At 50.5% G+C, this 21,829-nt stretch overlaps 1 protein-coding gene across 16 annotated transcripts in view; it reads right to left on the reverse strand.

Annotated features, from left to right (window-relative positions):
- Positions 1–21,829, reverse strand: part of URB2 (URB2 ribosome biogenesis homolog) — a 23,919-nt gene continuing 2,090 nt past the window's right edge. For 3 of the 16 annotated variants that reach the window (XM_082407056.1, XM_082407058.1, XM_082407059.1), the window contains exons 3-10: positions 20,522–20,698; positions 15,468–18,792; positions 12,459–12,619; positions 10,757–10,867; positions 8,963–9,205; positions 6,496–6,583; positions 4,879–5,018; positions 1–1,067 (exon numbers count right to left, since the gene is read on the reverse strand). In XM_082407056.1, coding sequence (XP_082263182.1) covers positions 870–1,067; positions 4,879–5,018; positions 6,496–6,583; positions 8,963–9,205; positions 10,757–10,867; positions 12,459–12,619; positions 15,468–18,792; positions 20,522–20,698 — 4,443 coding nt within the window. In that variant the 3' untranslated portion in view covers positions 1–869. Of the gene's footprint in view, positions 1,068–2,267; positions 3,414–4,878; positions 5,019–6,495; positions 6,584–8,962; positions 9,206–10,756; positions 10,868–12,458; positions 12,620–15,467; positions 18,793–20,521; positions 20,715–21,829 lie in introns of all 16 variants that reach the window. The other 13 variants (XR_014248904.1, XR_014248909.1, XR_014248911.1 and 10 more) reach the window with 13 other exon arrangements.

The raw sequence follows: 21,829 nt of genomic DNA on the forward strand, positions 1-21,829 counted from the left end.
TCCAATTTGGCAACTATATATACATTTATTTAAATACACATCTACATATACCTATGCAAAGGCACAGAAACAAGGCCCTCCCAGATGACGGGCGGCTGTCTGGACAGCTGAGACTGGGGGTAGTTTTAAGTTTTTTCCCTTTTATTTTCTGAAGTTGCTACAATGAAATATATTGCTTAGGCGAGACCAAAAAAAACAAGAGTATTTCTTAATATTAAATGAAATTTTAAAAAAGAGGAAAATAAAATTCCAAACTAAACTCCCGAGAGTGGAAGCAGGAAGGAAGAGCAGGCAGGACACGGAGCCCCAGGCCCAGCACCTTCCCGCCGAGCATCCACCCGCAGGACAGGGGCCACCAACCCCACCCGGAGCGGCCACCCAGCCGACACCGAGTCCCCATGTTCTGACTTGCCCAGCTCCATCGGAAGATGCGCTCAGAGGGAGGGCAGAAAAGCGGTGTTTCAGAATACGTCCCATGCTTCTTGAAGAACGTAAAAGGCAAAGATATTTAAACTGGGCTTCATTACACACCCATGTACCTGAAGTGAAAAAAACAAGTTCTACATAGTTCCTAGTGGGGAGAGGGGACCCCAAACCACTGGACCGAGACAAGAACCACATTTGGAATGGCCACAGGGGAGATCTGGCAAATTTTATTGAATTCAGGATCTATTTTCAGGATTCTATTGCAATACTGCATAAAAAAAAGTTAAGAAATAGTGTGAAAAAATAACTGTAAAATGCAATACATATCATATAAACTCCAAAGGATTTTCCACGTGATTCAATGCCGCGAATTCAAGCATCTGAGTCCTGCATCCTCCAGCTCTCTTGGACCCGGGGGCCACGGCTGCACGTCCGTGTGCAGCTTAGACGGCGTATCTTCTCTCTCCCTCGTGCTTTGCCTTGTGGTACTTCACGTAATCACTGTGCAGCTCCTTAAAGACGTCTCGCACCCCCGGCTGCAGCGAGGCCCGCAGGAACTGGATGTCGGGCTCGATGCACAGGTCCAGGATGAGGTAGATGCCCTCCTGCAGGAGGCCTTTCACCGCCGGATACAAGGTGACCTGGGAGGGGGGACACACTTCTCTGTGAGCGCAAACAGGCAGGTGCCAGACCCTTGAGGCTCTGACGAGGGATTCCAGCTTCTGCCACCAACTTGAGAGAAGATGTTCCTTTTAAAATGCCATTTTGCATGTAAGTTAAACAACTGACTATTCATACACTTTTAAGTTTATATTTGGGGGAAACAGAGGCCAACTCAAGCAAACAAAAACCTGAGATGTAGTAAAACATCACGAAATCACAGGGGTAGCTTTGCTATTCAGTGAATGATGCCTCCGCACTTACCAGGGGCATTTAAAAACTCGAATCTTTAGATTTAAAAAATCTTATGGTAGGACTTCCCTGGTGGCACAGTGGTTTAGAACCCGCCTGCCAATGCAGGGGATACAAGTTCAAGCCCTGGTCCAGGAAGATTCCACATGCTGCGGAGCAACTAAGCCCGTGCGCCACAACTACTGAGCCTGTACTCTAGAGCCTGTGAGCCACAACTACTGAGCCCACGTGCCACAACTACTGAGCCCACGTGCCACAACTACTGAGCCCACATGCCACAACTACTGAAGCCCGCATGCCTAGGGCCTGTGCTCCATAACAAGAGAAGCCACCGCAATGAGAAGCCCGCGCACTGCAACGAAGAGTAGCCCCCGCTCGCCGCAACTAGAGAAAGCCCACGTGCAGCAACGAAGACCCAACGCTGCCTAAATAAATAAATAAATAAATTTATGGAATAAAAAATCTTATGGTAAGATCCATCTGAACACTGTGTCATATTCTTCCTCGTGGCCAATCACGTTGGAAGCTCTACTAACTGTGGGATGAGGGCGGCAATGTCGCCACCTCCCCCCAGAGCAGGGCAGGTAGGCAGTGGCTCTGACGCTCTCCAGTCGGATCCCTGATAGATCCCGTCACGTGGCTCAGTGTCAGACGTGACTTATAATTACCACTTCATAGATATTTTTACTTCTTTCAACAATAACACAATGGGCCCTAAATCCCTAAGTGCCCCAGAATGGTTTAATCGGTCCCTGTGTCCAAAGATGCAAGCCTTCCTAAAAATCTGGGTTAACCCAAATCTGGGCCACAGCTGGAGGAGCGGCAGCCCAGCTCTGGCGTGGCTACGTCGGCTACTGGCACGAACTTTGCGGATCAGAGATTCAGGCTGGTGTGTGGACAAAGAGGCCAGGACAGCAGGCACTACTCACCCTGCCAGAGCCGCCCAGGCTTCAGCCGGACCTGGGCAGGGCAGCGTCTGCCCACTGCAGCAGCTGCAGCCAGAAAGCAGCAGCAAGGTTCCGGCTGACAGGCCTGGGAAGTGGCCAGTTCTTCATTAGTGTCCTGATGACCTAGGAGTTCATGCCTCTCTGCAGACATGCAGCTTCTAGAGAGGATACATTTTATTAACTAGAAGAAGCATGATTCACCAAGGCAACCTCCAGGAGACAGAGTCCTAAAGAGGCGCTTTGTTTCTGCCCCTAAGAGGATGCTGTTCTTCACAGATATGGTTATTTTCACACAATAGCTCAAAAAACATTTGACAGGTGATCACCTTAATTAAATTTGACTGTTTTATAGATGATAAGAACATTCAAGGACCACAGGAGGAATGGCTTGTCTGTGATTCCATACTAAGGTATTAGGGAGGGAAAGAAAAAATAAAACAGACAAACTGAAAACAGAAGAAGTCCTTCACCTCACTAGCTGGGTGAGGGCTTGCTCATTCATTCACTGAATCACCACTCACTAAACAAATAATCCCGCTTCTAAAGGCAAAAAGAGGCGCAGTAATTTCCCCAGTGGCAGCACTGAGATCTGAACGGGGCATCTGAGTCCAGATGTCACAGCCCTTCAGCTGGTGTGTCTCCTTGTGAAGTACAGCCCGGAGCACAGGGAGTGGGGAATGGGACAGCAAGGCCGGTAGTATCAGGACAGCACAGCCCCTTCGCATCTTTACGTTAGACAGCTTATTTGGAAAACGGGAAAAAAGTTAATTTCTACAACGTTACGGTCATTGGCCAACGAATGGAAACATCTCTAAGTTAACCTAAAAGGACCTTAGGCCAGGGGAGTAGTGCAAACTATTTACTCTAAGCTATTGATATAGAGGGACAGTTGTAAATCTGACCTACGGGTAAAAGAGAAGATAAAAGTGACCGTAACTTCCCTGACACGTCTCCAGGATGACACATCTCTGCATGGAAGGAACAAGGTCTGTAGGAGCAGCTGCCCCTCCTGCCCGAGGCCGTCTCACCGTCATCGGCCCCAACCACCGAAAGACCTTCACCTATGCCGCCCGCTGCTGAAACACTTGCCATCTAGCCTGTAATTAAACTTCAACACGTCTTCCTGGTCTAGAAAGATTTATGGCTTTCTCAGTAGAAGCCTCTAATACATATGGAATACTTTCTTCATTCCCAATTTTAAAAACAAATAAGAGTTAAAACGCAGACTGTCCTGCCAGTGGATTCTGGGACGCAACAGCCTCAGATAATTCCCAATGCCTTTGGCCTTCAAGATTAAAATTTAAAAAATAGCAGATAAGCGTAAATTAGACACGAATAATGAGGCTGGCAAACCAGAGACTCTTCATAAAGTAAATCTCAGAATAATAATCAGTGACTTCAGGGTTCAAATCACAGCCTCCGCTCTTGGCCCTTGGGTAAGTGATATTGCTGTGTCTCATTTTGTTCTTCAGTGAAACAAAAAAATCATGCCAGCTCGTGTTCCAGCAAAAGCTCACACATTAATGACTTGACTGCTTGGGAAACAACAAGATTCTATAAAAATGTTAAATAATTGCAAGGAAACCAAACCCCAAGCCCATATCTCATTCAAAGGACGACCTGCAGGGGCCCTTGTATGCGGTCCCAGCTCCCACACACCCGCCCACCGACCCGGCCAACCGTCCGCCCAAATGACAGACATCTCCACTGGCTGAGGGATTGGGGCCGGGGCTGTGGAAACACCCTGAAGCGGGGCCAGGATGGAAGCTGAGGCCACACCAGGCTTTCTAAGGAAGCCCATTCAGACGACCCTCCCTTGAGAAACGCCGGCACCTCTAATGGAACATATTTAACCAGTGGCTCACCACCATTCTTACGAGATTTACAAAGGGGGGTATTCTACTGAGAGCAAGATAAACGATGTAACTGTATATCTATACCTGCACAAGGAGGCAGATAAGACACCTGAACACACTACTTTAAGCCTCTGACATTCCATTTAAACAAGTAAGACATGAAGTCTTGCAACGAACTTACTACACAGGTCACGCGGGGTCTTGCGGAACTGTGAAAATAGCACACTGACACTCCAAAGTGAAATCACTGTTGAAGAATGAATGAATTATCCAGAATACTAAGGCCATAAGTCAGATTAATTGGGACCAGAGCGCTTAATCCAGTTGAACAAGTCTACTGGGATCTCCCCCAGGCCATCTACCTGAGCGTCGGAGAGCCGCCCCATGAGCCCCTGCTGCTGGGGGACCCCAGGACCACTCTTTCTGCCTCCTGCTCTTGGACCTGGGTAACATTTCACCTCCCTCATGACCCCAGAGACTGAGCAAAACAGCCCCAGGGTTTGTACCAGAGCAAGAAGAGACCTACCGGTGGCTGAGACCCCCCGCGACCCAGGCACCGCCAGTGCCCTGCGTCTTCGTGCAGCCCGCACGGGGACCCTCAGGGGCTGCCGTACACGCGGGACAGCCGCCACCACACAGGACCGCCAGGCCCCACGGGTCGCTGGCCGCACAGCTGGGGGACCCCGCGACCGAGGACCGAGGCGGAAGCGCGTGGGGAGGCTGGTGGCTCGGCTTACCTTCTGCGCCTCCATCACATACTGGGCCACCATGAAGGGGGAAAACACCCTGAACTCCTCGGCCCGCAGTGCCACGTGGCTGTACATCCTTTCCACGAGGCGGGCGCACTCCAGCACCACTGGCAGGTCCTCTGCGCCTCCTGCAGAAGCAGAGTTTCCAAACTGATTAGCTCAGAAGCCGTGCGTTTTAACTCTTCCTATTTCACACTTTCAACATAGCCCCAATTATTCAAACCTTCCGTTTTTGTGTTTTTTTTCCAGACTCTTTCCTTGGCTCAATTTGAAGACAGAATTAGGGAGACAGGATGTGTCCAAATATTGATCTATATTACAAAAGTAAGGGAACTTACAATCCTCAACAGTCCATGGGTTTTTTTAAGGGTCGGACTAGAATAACTAAGATTTTAGGGTGAAATCTACGATTGCTATTGTATTTAGAAAGGAAAATATGATTCTAAAGATAAGATGGCCTAATTATGTCTTTGCCTCGTTAAGTTTCAGAAATCATCTAGGATTTCTCCTTTATAGACAAACGTGAGACTCAACTATCATTACTAGACCTCTTGCTGGCTTCCCAGGTTTATTTCTGACCCCTAGTTCTTCCCACCCTAAAATGCCAGGATCACACACTCCTCCCAGGGGTTCTAACAGCCTGAAATGTCCCCGCGGCCCAGGTTACATGCGCCCCGGCCCCCGCCAGCCAGGCCGTCACAGCAGCAGGGGGGGACCCCAACTCAGCAGAGCAACCTCCCCGGTTTTCACTCAGCATAGTAATACACCGTTTTTATAAAATTCTAGAAAATGCAAACAAGCCTACAGTGACAAAAAACACATCAGTGGCTCCCTGGGGCTGGGGCTGGACCCCAAGAGGGCTCTTTCGGGGATGATGCAAATGCCCTGTGTTTTGACTGTTGGTGGTGCTTCCCCGCGCGAATTTACCCATCAAAATTCATTAACGTATATACTTTAAACAGATGCAGTTTGTTACACATGTTAGGCGTCAATGAACTTGACTTTTGGAATGCACAGTATAATATGCAAATTTCTAAATACTGAGACTCTCCCCCGAATTAGAAATTTAGCAAGAATCAACAAACCTCAAGGCTGGAAAACAAGCTGTACCCATAATTTATGTGATTGTCATATGGAAGCTTGCTTCATTGGTAAACAAACACAACCTTGCTGAGCTGCAGCAGGAAAAGCTGCAGGAACTCCGCCCCCTTATAAGATGACCAGAGAGCTGGCTCTACCACTGCCCGTTCCTCCTTAATCTCCCCATTAAACTGTGAGCTCTGTGAGGGCAAGAATGGAATTGTAGACGCTTTTACATCCCCAGTAAATGACAGTAAATATTTCCTGAGTCTAGATACTTTTTTTCTCCAGAAAAGAACTATTTCAATTAGGGGATGTCAAATGCATTCACTGCTGTGGATATAGTTAAAAAAATGTCACAGTCTGAAATTTTTTAAATTGTTTTACGTGTTCATTTGATGATCTGAATATTTCTCTTACGTAAACTCAACTGTGTGGTTTTATCTTCCGTAACATATGTGGCCAGAGACACCTGTAAAATAAACACATTTGAAATCTGTATCTGATACTGTTACTCTGAATTACCTTTGTCTTTCTGCCGCCCTTCGCGTATAACTGAACACACCAATCTATGAAAACAGTTCAAGAAAGAAGGGATGGCTTTCAGCATTACCTGCAATGACAGACAAAAGAATATGAAAATATGTAGGCAACTGTTTATTTCAAGATCTACTTTAAAGGAGTTCATATTTATTTCCTTCTTAACCTTATCTATCAGGACGCTCAAAACAGTGTGGCAACTCCTTTTTGCCGGGATTTTCTAGGGAAACGCTCACCCTACTTACTTAACTCTTTTACATCCGTTTTCATGGTTCGGGGTGGGGCTTCCATGCTGCATAACTTTAGGAATCTAATGAAGCAATCCTAGTTTAGAATTTGCTGAATCTGTCTTTTACTCTGTTAGTGGTGCATTCTGGAAATGGGTAGAAATAAATAACAAAACGTACAGTAGCCAGTGTATTCAAGTGTAATTGCCACTAGAGAAAAAGATTACATAAAGCAAATCCATTTAAAATGAGAAACAAAACTTCTCATTTTTCAGCAATGAAAAGGTCTGGCTGGGACTTGATCTTGAAAAATGATACGAAAGTTATAAAACAGGCTTCTTTTATACTCAACCGTCCTGAGATCATGATCAAAGCAATGCACTGTCCAATAAGGCAGCCACGAGCCACATGTGGCCACTGAAATGTTAATTAATTAAAGTTAAAATTCAGTTCCTAGTCATACAATTCCACATTTTACGTAGTCAAGACACGTGTGGCCAACGGTTCCTGTGCTGGGTTGTGCAGATACGGAACACGCCCGGCCCGGGAGAAGTTCTACTGGGCGGCACTGCTCTAAGGCTCAGGGTGAACAAGGAGTGAATCAAGTGTTGGGACTCTTTCCTTTGGTACAGTTTATCCAAGCAAAGTCTGGAGAGCATAACACCACATTCTTTATGTCAAGTTATCAGCTTCAGCAACATGTTCAGAAAGAGGTCATTTTTGCCAAAGTATTCCAGGGCGTCATCACATTTCCAGAGGCCCCGTCTTCCTCCTCTGCTATCACAGTGAATAAATGCACACAAATCCAGGGCCAGACCATCTGAGTTCATACCCTGGCTTAGTATGCAATCCCAGACAGAACACTGAACCTTTCTGTGCCTGTTTCCTCATTTGCAAAGTGAAGATAATAACAGGTTGTCGTGAGGGTTAAATAAGTTAAAACATGTCAAGAGCTCAGAATGGCACCAGCTGCGGATCGCCCTGCCGGGGACCCTGGCTGGCCTCACTCTGTGCTGCTCCCTTCACATTTACCCAAGCCGATTCCAGCCGGGGGCCCGTATCGACCCCCATCCACCGCCCACACGGCCCAACGGGTGGGCCCCGTTCCCCCAAGTCTGCCCCGCGGGCAATGAGTGTGAGCTGCCGTCGTTAAGTCACATCCTTCTTTACTGCAATACCATGTCATTATCCTTGTCAATTCTCTCCTTTCATTAAATGGTCTAATTCTGCTCAATGGTCATTCCTCACTGGTTTTGCAGGAGATGCATACAGTCTTCCAACGTCACTTTCATCAACTGCATGAAATCCTGAATCTTTTGCAAGATCTGCGGTGTCAGTTTATAATTGATTGGTATTGCATTTGCATTCTACGGTCACACAAAAATCTAAGAATCAGCAGAGACCTGACAACAAAGAGCCTCACAAGATAGACAGGACCGAAGGCGATTCTTAAGTGGGGAGGACATTGGATGGAATGCTTAGTTTACCAGAGAATAAATTTTTTAAAAACTGCACTGCTGGCAGGTCTCCAACCTTAGAACATTAAAACACTTAAAAATATTTGAACGTGCCTATGTATATGTGTATCTGTCCTATTTGTTAAGTTCCCACGCTTCACACGTATAGCAGAGGCACAAATGAACACCCGCCAAGGAAATCCAGTCTTGTAGCTAAAATTCAGACTCAGCTGGGTGACATTGGTCAAATCATTCAGCAGCTCTGAGCATCAGTTTCTCTACCAATGAAATGGGATTGCCACCGACTACACAGACTTGCTGTAGGGGTGAAAGGAGACACACAGCAAACGTTCAATAAATGGTGGCTAAACTGGAATCTTTTCTACAGGGCATTTGCTCCTAGTCTTATTTTATTTAAAAAGCAGCACACTGTAAAACAAGAACTCAGGATGGTTCACTCCCTATACCCAACTGAATTATAAACCCGAGAAGAGATCTAAGCCAGTGAGCGACACTTAAATATATGATCTGCAAAAACAGAATAATTTCTAATGGGCTTCCAGAAACACCTAGTACACAGGTATGTTCAAAGTGTCAGATCCAACACAGCCTGATGTGAAGGTCACACATTTCTGTGCTTGAGAAATCACCTGGGCCCTAGAAATTACTCGAAGCCAAAAGTTTGTTTTGCAAATCATTGTTTTTCCCACGCCACTGCTCTTCTGAAGGATGCGTTTCCCTGCCCAGCGGGCGCCCTGCCCTCTTCACCTTCGGGTGACACTGCAGGATTGAGAAGAGCACGTTGTGGACCCGCAGGAAGATGCGCTCATACTCGGGAGGCCTCAGGGCGTCCAAGGGCACGGCCAGCAGGACACCGAAGGCCAGGCCAACGTGGTGCGGGTTGCTGATGGTCTCCTCCCCCTGCCTCAGCAGCGCAGCCAGGACGTCCAAGATGGGCCCGACCAGTGCCAGCGCCATGGGCTGTTCCCGACAAGCCTCTCGGGTCTGCAGCTACAGGGTGAGGAACAAGGGACAGAAGATGAAGGCGATTCTCCGGAGAAACAGCCCCAAACCCAAAATGACAGAGGGAAGAATGTCCAGACTCCAAAATGACCTGAGTGGTCACTGGGCAGTTCAAAGAGACAAGGAGACCAGCGTTCAACCCCCTGGGGGGGCACCTACTAGAGACTTGACCGTATTGGTCCACACCCTCTGACGGATGTGCCTACCATGAAGAGAAGTAATTTCTCATAGAAGAGTTGATTCACCTACTTTCTCAGAATAAAAAAACTTCACATCACACACATAACAATATTCTCCCAAAAAGATCCTTAGTTCTAAAATGTCTATAATTAAACTCCATTGGTTACATTTCATAAAGAACAGCTCTAGTTCAAGACATTCAATTATTGCTCTAAAGAATAAAGAGAAGAGACTGAAGCTGAGGGGTGGCCCAAAGTCTTACCTGGGTACCCTGGGCGAGCCCACCTGTGACAGCCCTCCTCACATGGCCAGCTGTAAACAGCACCCCAGCTGAGGCCGCCTGGGGCCTCTCACAGTGATCACCTTCTCTGGGTACCCTGGCTGTGCTGACGCTGTGCTATCCCCTTTAGAGTGACCTAAACGCCCAGCCTGCTGTTTATATCCACGTGGCCCTACTATGCGCTCGGCCAACACTGACCAGGCACTGCCCTGGGTCCTATTCCCCCCTCTCCCCGCCCTCTTCCTCCTGATGGTCCCCCTACACACACCTAAGTACAAATGGGCTTCGTCCACTAATGCAGATTCCCAGGGAAACAACAAAGTAACAAAACAAAAGATCAGAGAAGAAAGCAATGTCTATTCTCTAGACCCTTTTGCCCTGAGAATATGCTAACCCAGGGCAATGCTCTCACATAGCACAAGCTATAATCAGGGTTGATAACGAGGGTCAAATAGGCACTGCTTTTCCGAACCCAAGTCTGGGAATACTGACCCCAGGCTCTTTTGAGGGCAGGAACACAGACAGTCCCAGTCGGAACCAGGCTTTTGTTCTAATGAAACAAAAAGTCATGTGACTACTGTGCATGTTCACACGTGCCAAAATTTAACGTCTGCATAGGATTAACAATCGTCTATCTGCAACGTTACTATCCTAGTCTAGAGCCATTTTTTTTCTCACTGAATCGTCACTTAAACACACATATTCCTACACATGAATGAATGCACTAAACTGACCACAGAACTCTGTGTGGACACAGAGAGGCCCAGGACTCCTTCCCCTGTCACCTAATGTAAATGGAAGCCTCCTGTGGGCACCATGTTCCTTCCATTACGGACCACGGATGCTTCCTGACGCCCAAGGGCCTTCACATCACACCTACTGATGACACTACGTGTGCAGCCAGACAGAGGTGCTGCCTGGACACCCAGACAGAAAAGCAGTGTGCTTACAGCCGTCTTCAGGACACGGCCCCCGCAAACACACTCTGCATAATAAAACCCGAGCGTGACCGAAGAAGTGCCGCCCCGTCCGCACGTGAAAGGCAGGGGCCGGGGGACGCACAACCCAGAGGTACTCACCATTAGAGCCGTGACCACCTGTGGGCACGCACGCCAGAACAAACTGGCCTTCTCGCCACCAAATGGGCAGTTCAAGAGCAACTTGACCAACGTCACAGCCGACAAAACAGCCTAGGGGAAAAGGGAAAACACTCAACAGTGGGGGGAGCCGGCTCTCTCGGAATGCCCATCTCGGGAAGCAGGCTGGTCACCGGTGCTGCGACAAAGCAGAGCCCGTTAGAACCCCGCGCTGGGGCAGGGACGAGACCCAGCTTGGGTCAAGTCCTGAGGGTGGTGCCCTGCACGTCACCTGCGGGAAGAAATGAACAAGGCGAGCAGACTGCGGCGAAGGAAGGGCCTTCTCTGCAGCGTCTCACTAAACCGAACACGTAAATGTGCCAGGACCGTGAAACACAAGAGGCCACGGCGATCTAATCAGAGGCCCGTCTCGTCGAGGTGGCGTTGGAAGAGGAGGCCGCTGTAACTCACCCGCGAGAACCGCACGTGCGTAGGGGTGAAAGGAGACACGGACAACGTGCGACAATTAGACCAGGTGCCGGATGACAGGTGACGGTTTTCGACCATGGGAAGGGAGGGGAAGGGACTCAGTGACCCGTGCTGGGCATCTCTCACCATCCACTTCATCCACCGGCCCCTTCCTCCTGCCCCTAACGCTGCAGAGCCCACACCACGAAATCCTGGCTTCTGCCCTTTGCTCCCTGACCACAACCCCCTAAGCCCGAGCTGCGCTCCCCTCTCCCGCCCCGCTGCAGGGTGTGTCTCCCCACCGAGGGTCTGCTGGCTGGCGCCCCCAGCCCCCCCTCCTCGCACTCACCCGCGCTCACTGCGCTGTGCACGCACTAGCCCCTCCCTGTCTCCATAGCAATGCCCCCCAGCCCCCCCCAAAGCCTCTCCACCTCTGACCTCAGCTCAGCCTTACCCTCTCCACGACTCTCCTCTGACCATCTGACGGGCTTACGTAGAAGTTTATGGTTTGTCTCCCCTGGCTTGCTGAAGGGAAGCCCAGAGGCCTTCTCAAAGCTGAGCCCATCGGGCTGCGCACGCACAGTGAAGACTTCCAGAGGGAGGAGGGCGGCAGCAGAGATGGGCTTCGTGCTCACACAGAGATGTGAGTCCTCCCTGCTGCCCCCAATCTGCCCTCTCCAGCTCTCCTCCCACCCAAAGCAAAACCCAGCCCCTGGGTGCCGATTATAACCAGCAGTCAAGAAGCCACTCACACGGCAGAGAAAGCTCAGAACCAGAAGGCCTGGGCCGCCACCCTGGGCCCAGACAGCGAGCTCCCAGCCTTCCTCCGCCTGTGCGAGCAGGGACAGCCGCCGGCCGCTCCGGCACTCAGGGCCGTTCAGGGGACCGAAGTCGAGCACATCAGCCTCTGAGACACACAGGCCGAGTGGGAGTGAGGGGCTTCGTTAGCAACTACCAAACAGACTGGGGGGCTAAGGACCAAAGGGCAGCTCGTCACCCTGAAAGAGCCTCACATGGGACCCAGGCTACGTGACCAAACCAAGTAAAATCAGAAGTACAATGTGAGAGGTCCCACACAATGGATGTGAATGTAACTTTTTACGTGTCAGTATACGAGTACGGATTGATTTTGCACGTTTGTTTAGTTTCAGCGCTGACACCGCATTGCAAGTCACTTTTCCCATTGAAGCCCATATCACTTACATGCTGCCGCGCAAGGGAGAAAGGAGCAACCCACCTGCAGATCTGCTCTCCACATGTTACTGACGTCCAGTCCCTGGAGGACACACTGCAGCGCCATCCGGAAGTCCTCTGTCGTCCCAACCTCCAACATTTGGGTGAACAAGGCTCCCAAATGAGGCTCAATCTCCTCAACTACCTGAACCGGAATCGCAGGATCTGCGAGGAAAACAAAACTGCTGTGAGAGACAAGGGGCAGGTGAAATGGGGTACAGCTGCTAAAGGTCAGCATCTCAGGGACGCAGAAATGGTCATGGTGCAGGTCAAAACTGCAGGGCACATTCACAGCGTGACACCACCCTCTCACACCCAGCACCTGTGCCCTGCCTGTAGCACCTGGGCCCTGCCTGCAGCACCTGTGTCCTGCCCATAGCACCTGTGCCCTGCCCGCGGCACCTGTGCCCTGCCCGCGGCACCTGTGCCCTGCACCCGGCCCAGAGAAAAGCCCGAGAGAATAAGCAGGGGGACGGCGACGTTTAGCAGGGCTTACCTCTGGACCATGGGAGAAGGTGACTGGCACTTTCTTTATACTCTTTTTCTACTTTGCGTATATTCTTTTGTAAAATCAATAAGGGCACAGGGCTGGGGTGGTGCTTTTACACAGACGGGGATGTTGAAGAGATGGAAAGAACCCCAAGCTTGTGGGGACTGCCCGCCGCAGTCACCCAGTTGTTCCCACTTAATGCAGGACAGCCTTCTGAAGTACACCTGGTGTCCCCGGGTTTCATCAGAGAGCCCACGGTTAGGGAGTTCAAGGCCCTTTACAATCTGACTCCAGAGTAACTTTCCAGCCCCGTTCCAGCCAGCAGACTATCCCACACTGCAGAAGACCCTCCTACGCCCCCAGTCTTTGCTTACGGGGGGCGGGCGGGACCAAGGCTTCAGAGAGAACATCTAGGTCCAAGTGTTCCACAAACTGTAAGATCCTGGATGCAGGACCTCTCTGGGCCTCAATTCCCTCATCCATGAAATGGGCAGAACTGCACCAACTCCTGCGCTTGGCAAATCAAAGAAAGGGCACCGCAGACTCCCATCCCTGGAAAGCTGAGCGTCAGCACTGCCGCGTCACCCGCCCTCCCGTCACCCACCTCCCATGGCGGAGGCCTCGCCTGCCTGCACAGTCCACCGTTCTGGTCGTTTCAGAGTCTTTCCTCCCGTCACCCACCTCCCATGGCGGAGGCCTCGCCTGCCTGCACAGTCCACCGTTCTGGTCGTTTCAGAGTCTTTCCTCACCCTGTGACTCAGGTAGCTTGTGTGAATGTCTGTTTACTAAATTAGACAAGTCAAAATCAACAGCTCATTCATCTCCAGAGGAGGACACAGTTCCACATATAGATGAAGCGTTTTTAAACTGATGGGTTCTTATAATTGAACTGAGGCAGCTGATTCTCCTGTCAGAGAGCATTTCTTACAAATGCTCATTTTTCTGAGCTGAAACCTACCTGAATCACCACCACTGAGGACCCAGGTGGCCACCTTAACCCTCCCTCTCCCAGCCCCAAGCCTTGGGCCACTCCCCCCTTGGCCTTTGCTCCAGACCTCCCACCACCCTGGTCCCTTCTCTAGGCCCAGTCTAGCAGCTCAGGTGCCTGAGGCCTGGGCCCTGGGGCAGTGCTCAGGCCTGCAGTCTGGGGGAGCAGTGGGGTGGCTGGCCTCACCCCCGACCGCGGCTCTGCCCCCTAAGTCAAAGGTACCACCAGTCCAAGAACACACAGTTAGGACTTGGGGGCCACCTCCACTGCAGGGATAAAGGCGGACACTGCGTTCTGCAGGGGGTTGCAGGGATAAAGGGGGACACTGCATTCTGTCTAACGAAGGGGCAGGGGGGTCAGAGCTTCGGACCACCGGGGGCCATATCTTAGGACGGTCGTTTAGAATGCTCTAACCAGTGTTAACAGAAGACTGAATTTCAGCCCCCATTAAGAAGGTGACACCATTCCCTAGGACAGTAGCTGACAGGGTGAGACAGAACACGTGAGACTGAAGCCTTTCAGTCAATCCACAACCAGGGCAGATCAGAAAGGGGGGCAGCAGAGTGTCCTTCAGGCTACAGCACACCAGCCCTGGCCTTGGCCCAGGCGGCCTTGCTTCCTACAGGGGCCCAGTGAACACGTGTGTGTGCTGTGATGGCTGGGCTAGGCTGGCCGACTCCCCAGCCCCACCTCAGACGACTGCCCTAACTAGCCTCCACCTCAGTAACAACCACACCAGAAACAAGAAGAAAATGGACCCGCGCCCACTGGGAACAGTGCCACCCTCATGAGCTCAAGTTAGGGACGGACCCTAGCCTGCTAACCTCTGACCTCGGGGACAGCAGGTAGTGACTGTCCTGCTGGAGAGAATGAAGACACCGGCTGGGTTTTCAGTCCTGATTAGCTGGCCGGCAAGGGTGACATCCGACTACAACACTGCAATGACATCACAGGCTGAGCCTCTGCCCAATCAGCACCCACAGCCCCACGACGCCCGGTACCACTCTGAGACCTGCGGGACGATGTCCTGCCCTCAAGGAATTTTATGAGGTTCCCTATAAAGTAAGTCACTTGGAGTTTTGAAAAGTTGGCAGATTTTATCTTTCTGAAGTCCACTGATGGCGCTGAAGATCTGATACTGAAGGGCCTACGAATAAAGATGAAACTATCTATGTTGACCTCTGGGGCCAGGACAGAAAAAGGCTAAAACAGAGAAGAGTGGTTCAAAACTATAAACTAGAACAATCTCCAAAATAAGTGAAAAACTAAAGTGCAAAACAATATACCTAGAAGGCTGCTGTTTGTCTAAAAAGCAGGAAAGCAACTGTGAAGGTAACTGCTTACAGGTGCAGAGAAGGCAGAGGCCGGAAACGAACTCCGGGGAGGGAGAGTTTCTCCCAGCTCATCGTGTGGTACCTTCGGAAATGCAGACCTGCTCCAAAAAGGAGAGGGGCAGCAACTCACCTGGCTGCCGCTTAGCGACCTCTCACCAAAAGCTCTACAGTACAGAACTAGCTCAAGAGAAGACGTCTCACCTGCAAGGACTTTTCTCACAGATTGAAACACGGAGGTAAACACAGACTCCTTCTGGGGGTGCAGTTCTGGGGCTAAAAAGAACAGAGTCAAAAACTGCACGGCTGCCTGGAGAGATGGGGTGTCTCCCACTAGAGCCGGCAACTCCGACAGGATCTGAGAGTAGACAGCCTGGTAGAGGGCGGCATGGGGCAGCAGCACGTGGTCCGTCCCTCCGGGAACCTCTGTCCCGCTGTGCCCGGAGCACAGGGCCACATCGGCCTCCAAGAGCGAGGCGACCGACGAGAGGACGGGGGGCGGGAGGCGGCGGTCCCGGGCCCCGCGGGCGGCGCAGAGCTGGAGCACGGCCCCCGCCTGCAGCACGGCCGCCTGCAACAGCTCGCGCGGCGCTTCCAGGGCCTCGTGCTGCTTCTGCGCCTTGACTAAAGGCCCCAGCACTTGGCACAGCTTGGTTAAAGACACCAGAAGGAGCTGCTGGCCCAGAGGTGTCTGATCTTCCGACCGTCCGCCTGAAGTTGCTTCAGGGTGCAGGTGGGACCTCGAGAGGAATGCGAGGATTTTCCCGAAATTGAGCCCCGGGCTGAGCTTCCTCTGGAGCAGCATTCGCAGCGGCTGTTCTAAGAAGGTCCCCACCACCTGGAGGAATTCCAGCCAAGAGGGGTCATCCACGTCCACAAGAAACCTCCTACTGGCTCTGAACAAGGAGGTCAGAGTGATCTCAAAGATGTCGCTAACGTACATGACCCTGAGCGCCGACTGGGCGCTCTTCCCTCTCTGCAGGTGACCGAGGAGCCGGTAGCACGTCATCAAACACCTGAGGGTCAGCGAGGAGGGGCAAGAGCTGCCCGGCGTGGCGACGGCCACGGTCAGCAACAGGAGAAAACAATGCACGTGACAGGGGGGCAGGAGGCTGTCCAGCTGCAGAGCAGAAAGAACCTCCAAAAGCCGAAGAACGCCCTCCAGCTGCTCCCCCTCCAGCTCAACGGGGGAGTCACCCCTGGCCAAGGAGAGTAAGCTTTGGGCGATTTCTCCTCTTGGCTCTACGCCTTCAGATCCGACCTTTGGAAATCTGCTTTCCCAGTGAGCCACGGCCACGTAATCCCCTTCAAAAAGCCAGGGCAGCTGCTGGCGGAGAAGAGCAGGGCCCCTCCGGGCGCCGGCACACAGGATGCCAGCGCAGCTCGCGGTCACGCACAGTAAGAACGCAGAGTGGAGGGACTGCATTTCGGGGAAGAGAGGGCTGTGGAGGACGGCCTTCGATATGTTTTCAAGTGTGATGTCTGGCTCCTCCTCCGCTGAGCCCTCCTGGGCTTTGCTCGTTGGCAAAGTTCTCAGCAGGACACCGGCCAGGTACCGCAGGTCGTCCGGACAAAGATAGGGTGTTAAAATCGTGAGATGGGACACGACCGAGTGCCAGTGGGCGACGGGGTAGGTGAGCGCACTCACTGTCCCCACCTGGCCGTCCCAGGAGGCCGTCGTCCCCCGGGTCAGGCTCGCTCTCCCGGAGCCCAGGATGTAGGCGGCGTCGCGCCTCAGAGCGAGGAGGGCTTCTTCAGACTGGACGCCAGTTTGCAGCAAGGTGTTTTTCATTCTCTGCAGGTGGAGCTGCTCCAAGCAGTACCTGCCGAGGGAGTCGGACTGAGCCGTAAATGCCTCTATCTCCTTCCAGTGCTTGGCCTCCAGGCCCGGGAGCAGCAGGGGGAGGCCCGAGGGCTCCGGGGCGGTGCCTGCGAGGGCCCCGGGCTCAGAGTGGTACGGGCCGCAGCTCAAGCCCAGCACAGTGTCCACCTGGGCCCAGGTGTGGGCAAGCAGGAGCGCAGAGTCACCGACCCTCTGTCGCCAGGGCTCGGGCACCAAGGGCCGTGGCTGGCGGAGGAGGTCCAGCAGGGGCCGCACGAGGCCCCGCAACATCTCGTCCATGGTGCGCCGCATGCGCCTGACCACGGGCAGGGGCGAGTCGCCATCCAGGCTCCGCGCGTGGACCATGACGCAGTGCAGCAGCGAGCTCAGGGACACGGACTTCAGGGCCATGTCCATGTCACCCCGCAAATCAGGCAGGACCAGGGACTGGAACCTCTCCAGCATGAGGGCCCAGGCGTCCAGGACCTGGCTCGGGGGCAGATCCGGGAGGCACTCGCGGAGCACAGCAGCGGGGCCTGCGGACAGCACGGGCAGCCTGAGCGCCTCGGCCGCGGGGCGACAGATCACCCCCAGCACCTCCCTGAACAGCCGGGGCACCTGCCGGAGCTTGGCGAACGTCTGGAAGAGCGTGTGGATCAGCGCCTCCTGGGCTTTCTGGGTCCGCGACTCTGTGACTTCTGCATCGATCCAAGCTGAAGACAACAGGTCATCCAGGTCTGGCTCCAGAATCAAATGATTCAGAGACAGCAAAACCTTGAGGCAGCGGAACCAGGCTGGCACGGGGGCCTGCGGATGGTTCAGCAGCATCTCGGCCAGACGGCGGTAGAAGTGGAACTGAGTCTCCCCGTGCCGAATCCGGTCAGTGGCAATGTTGTAGATAGTACTACTGGCCACTGAATTTAGCAGCTGTTCCAAGGCCAGGAGTTCCGTGGTCCAATCAGACGCAGGCAGGGCTTGCAACTGCTCCTCCTGCAGGTGGGAAATCCTTAAGCAACCAAACAGCCGAGGGAGCACCTTGAAGCAGAGCAGCCGGTTCCCCTCCGTGAGGTAAGAATCTACAAAGAGCTTGTACAGCAAGGCCACGGAGTTGGCCACCACAGCAGCCTGAAGGGACGGTTCACAGTAGCCAGGATCCACCAGCCTGGCCATCACGGTGCCCAGGGGCGCTAGGAGATTCTTCATGGCCCCCATCTTCGTGTCACCCTGCTGCTGGTCCAAGAGCTCCTCTTTGTAGGAAGGGAGCAGCTCGGCCTGAAAAGCTCCGCCTCGAAGCACGGCCTCAATCTGACTCCTAATGTCCCGGCCTAGTGCCGGCCGCAGCTGGCCCTGGCCAGCCTGGGTCCACGTGCCTGCCGAGAGTAAGTGTCTCAGGACCAGGCAGGGCTGGAGCAAGTGTGTGGTCACCTCCCCAAAGGTGCGTCTCGGGTTGACCTGCTGCCGCTGAATCGAGAGGTAAAGGCCGAGGGTCAGGTGAAGAACCTCGAACAACTGGGGCATCACGGCTCCCGGCTGCCTACAGGCCAACCAGCACAGCTGGCTCAGCAGGTCGACCGTCAGCTCCTGCCTGGCCGTGTACATGACAGCAAGGGCGGGCGTCGAGAGGATACCCTGGCAGCAGTTCAGCACAACACAGATGCTCCTCTGAGATCCCAAGAGAGCGAACTCAGCCATTCTCTCATTGATGATCTGAGCATTAAGAAAGAAAGAAAACTCATCACTGACCCTAAACCCACACGTACACACAAAAAATACAACACAATCAGTGTGAACTCACTCCTTGCCCTCATCTGAATGAGAAAGAAATGCCCAGATTCGCACATCTAAATGAACGTGGCATTTCCTTAGCGCACCAAAGGAAGGCAGAGGACCTGTCGTAACTCCTACACACATCCATGTCCTACCCGTATAAACTTGGGAAGGGGCTCAGTGCCTTTGTAAATTTGCTGTGCCTTTTTAAAGAGTAGAGTTTTATAAGGCTTAAACCTCAAAGATTTCACTTTTTCTTAGATCCTAAACCTATAATTCAACTTAGATGCTACAGGTAGATGGACAGTGGCCTTGGGTTATGATCCTGTGGTCCAAAACACATTTTTATAATCAGTCATACTGTTTGTATTTAAAAAGCCAAAGCAAAAGGCATTCTTAAAAGAGAAAAGCAAACGCTGCCAGCTACTACTTAATATACAGCAAACCCACAGTCTATTGCTTCCAAAATTCTGAAATTCACAAACACCAGAAATTATGAGGGCCAGGCAGGTTCCAAAGTTCACTTATAGGCTAAGTGACTTGCTCCCAGCCTTACGGCATCTGATTATCAAATTTATCCTAGGTGTTAAGTTAGCAGTAGCCCAAGGACACAGGTGTGTTTATCTCCATCCGAGTAACTGCTGGCTCTGGAAAAGCCAAAACAAAGATATCACATACTTAAATGCCAGCACACTTACTACAGTGATCTCCAAACTTTTCTGATTATACAACTTTTTCCACACTTACACCTGATAAGGTTATAAATTATATGTATGCACTATAGTACTAGTATCTTATATAATTATAAAGCATACATAGAAATTCAAGTGACTTTTTAGAAAACATATAGAGATGTAAGATTTTCTTCCCACATTCCCAAAGAACCATTCAGAATAACCCACTTTGGTGACCACTGGTCTATCATTTTAAAAAGTGACACAATTTAGAGCATAATTTCAAGAACCACTAAAGCCTATGAACCATCAGGCATCAACCATTTAATTCTTCTGTTCCCAGCCTCTACTGCTTTTCTCCTCCTGCCCGCACGCTCGTGTGGGTGAGGCTGCAGGGTAGAGCGCAGGCTTTGCCGTCAGACAGATGGAGGTTCAAATCCCAGCTCTGCCACTTACTTGCTGTGTGACTTTCGGCAGGTTACCTGGCCCACGTTCAGTGCTCATTATTCGTGCTTTTTATTGTCACCAGCTATCCTCACAGTATTTCAAAATACTCAGTATTGACAGTGAAGTTCATAATCCCGACCTGAGACTTCAAAATCACTGAGTCAAAAACCTTTGAGGAAATTCTCATCCAGAGTTTGGCCTTTGACCTCCCTCCAGTCCAGCAGAAAGGTGAAAAAACAAAAGTCATAAAGTAGCATCATTTGCTGGCTACCTTTTCCAACTAAAAAGGTAATTAACCACTTTACGAAAAAGTTCTAAGCTTTTCATAATATAAAGTGCTTAGCATGGTGTAGAGCATACGATGTGCATTCAATAAATATCAGTCATTATTATAACTCTAAAAATATTATTTCTTTCTCCTCCCCTACCTTGATATTTTCTGTATCTTCATATAATTAACCGTAAGACGAATAAGCCTCCAGCATTAACAGGAAATCAATAGAGATACATGTAACACTTACAGGATAACACAGGAAACTGTTAATTACCTTGATGAGGGAAATCTGAAGGTTAATTGTCTTTCCATTCTTGAGGAGATTCTGCAATTTTCTGCTATGTAGAATGTTATCCATATAGATCCAAAGCCTTTCAACAATGTCTTCCTTCAGTTCAAGTTTTTTCTTATAAAACGCAACCAATGACTGTCGTGCCCAGTCAAGTAATACCTGAATTTGGAATATACTTTAAAAATAAATGAATTTCTTTACCAAGAAAGAAAGACACTGGACATTTATAGGGACATCACATGCATAACCAAATACAATTGCCAGGGGGGAAAAACTCTCCTTTAAAACTTATCTTTGGTAACATTATGTTATGTTTTGGTGTCTTAAAATATTTATTATTAAAGAATCAATCAAAAAAACTGTGTCTTCATATGGGACCAATAAAAAGTTTCAAGAGAAACCGTTTCTTCTAACTAATCGCTTCTAAGTTTTAAAAGTTAAAAGCACAACAATTGCTCAGAATGGCCACAAAAGGAATGACACACAAAAGCAAAAATGCAGAGTCAGAAGACCAGGGTTTGTGTCCTGGCTTCCCGAGTTACCTGCAGCTTCATCCCTAAACCTATTTACCCTGTTCAGAAGACAGAGAGTCTTCTATGAAATGATTCAGAAGTGCTGTATTAAAAGGAGGGCTGGACATAAACAGTTTCCATTATTGTGACATGTTTCCTTATTCATAAACACAAGGAAAGGTGGTGAGGCTTCAGCTCAGGACACCAGAACTGTCAATAACAGCATGAATAGTGACAAATGCTAAAAGGAAAAAACTCTCTCCGGAGAAGGGTAGTGGAAACCTTGATGAAATTGCCTGCCACGGCTGCCAGGTCAAGCAGCCAAAATGATTCTCAGGTGCAGCCAGATTTAGAAACTACTAGCTCTGCTAGTGCTCTACATACTGGACCTCATCATTTCAATGGCTGTAATCCACCTGACGCATTTTGCGCTGCTTAATACTAGCAAATGAGTATCTAACTGCATGAGGTCATCATCCTGGTGTCTCCATTGTATTAACTGTTTTTCTTAATCAGATAAGCTTGAGAAATGTTAACAAAGAGCTATGTCTTTCTTGGTTCCTAATCTGTTTCTAATCTATCGGTTTCTAATCTATTTCCCCTCAGTTTATTACAAATGCTAAAGCTTCTCTACTTCCCAGCCTTCGATTCATCAAGTTCCAAAGATGTTTAACAAAGCACCAATAAGAATTGCTCATGGAGCATCACTTAGGATTTACAAACAAATGAAGCTGCCAACAGACTCAGAACTTAACTTCTGTAACCTAAATCCTAATTT

Source organism: Balaenoptera borealis (assembly GCF_965194805.1).
Source record: "Balaenoptera borealis genome assembly, chromosome: 10".
In the NCBI taxonomy this organism is placed as follows: Eukaryota; Metazoa; Chordata; class Mammalia; order Artiodactyla; family Balaenopteridae; genus Balaenoptera; species Balaenoptera borealis.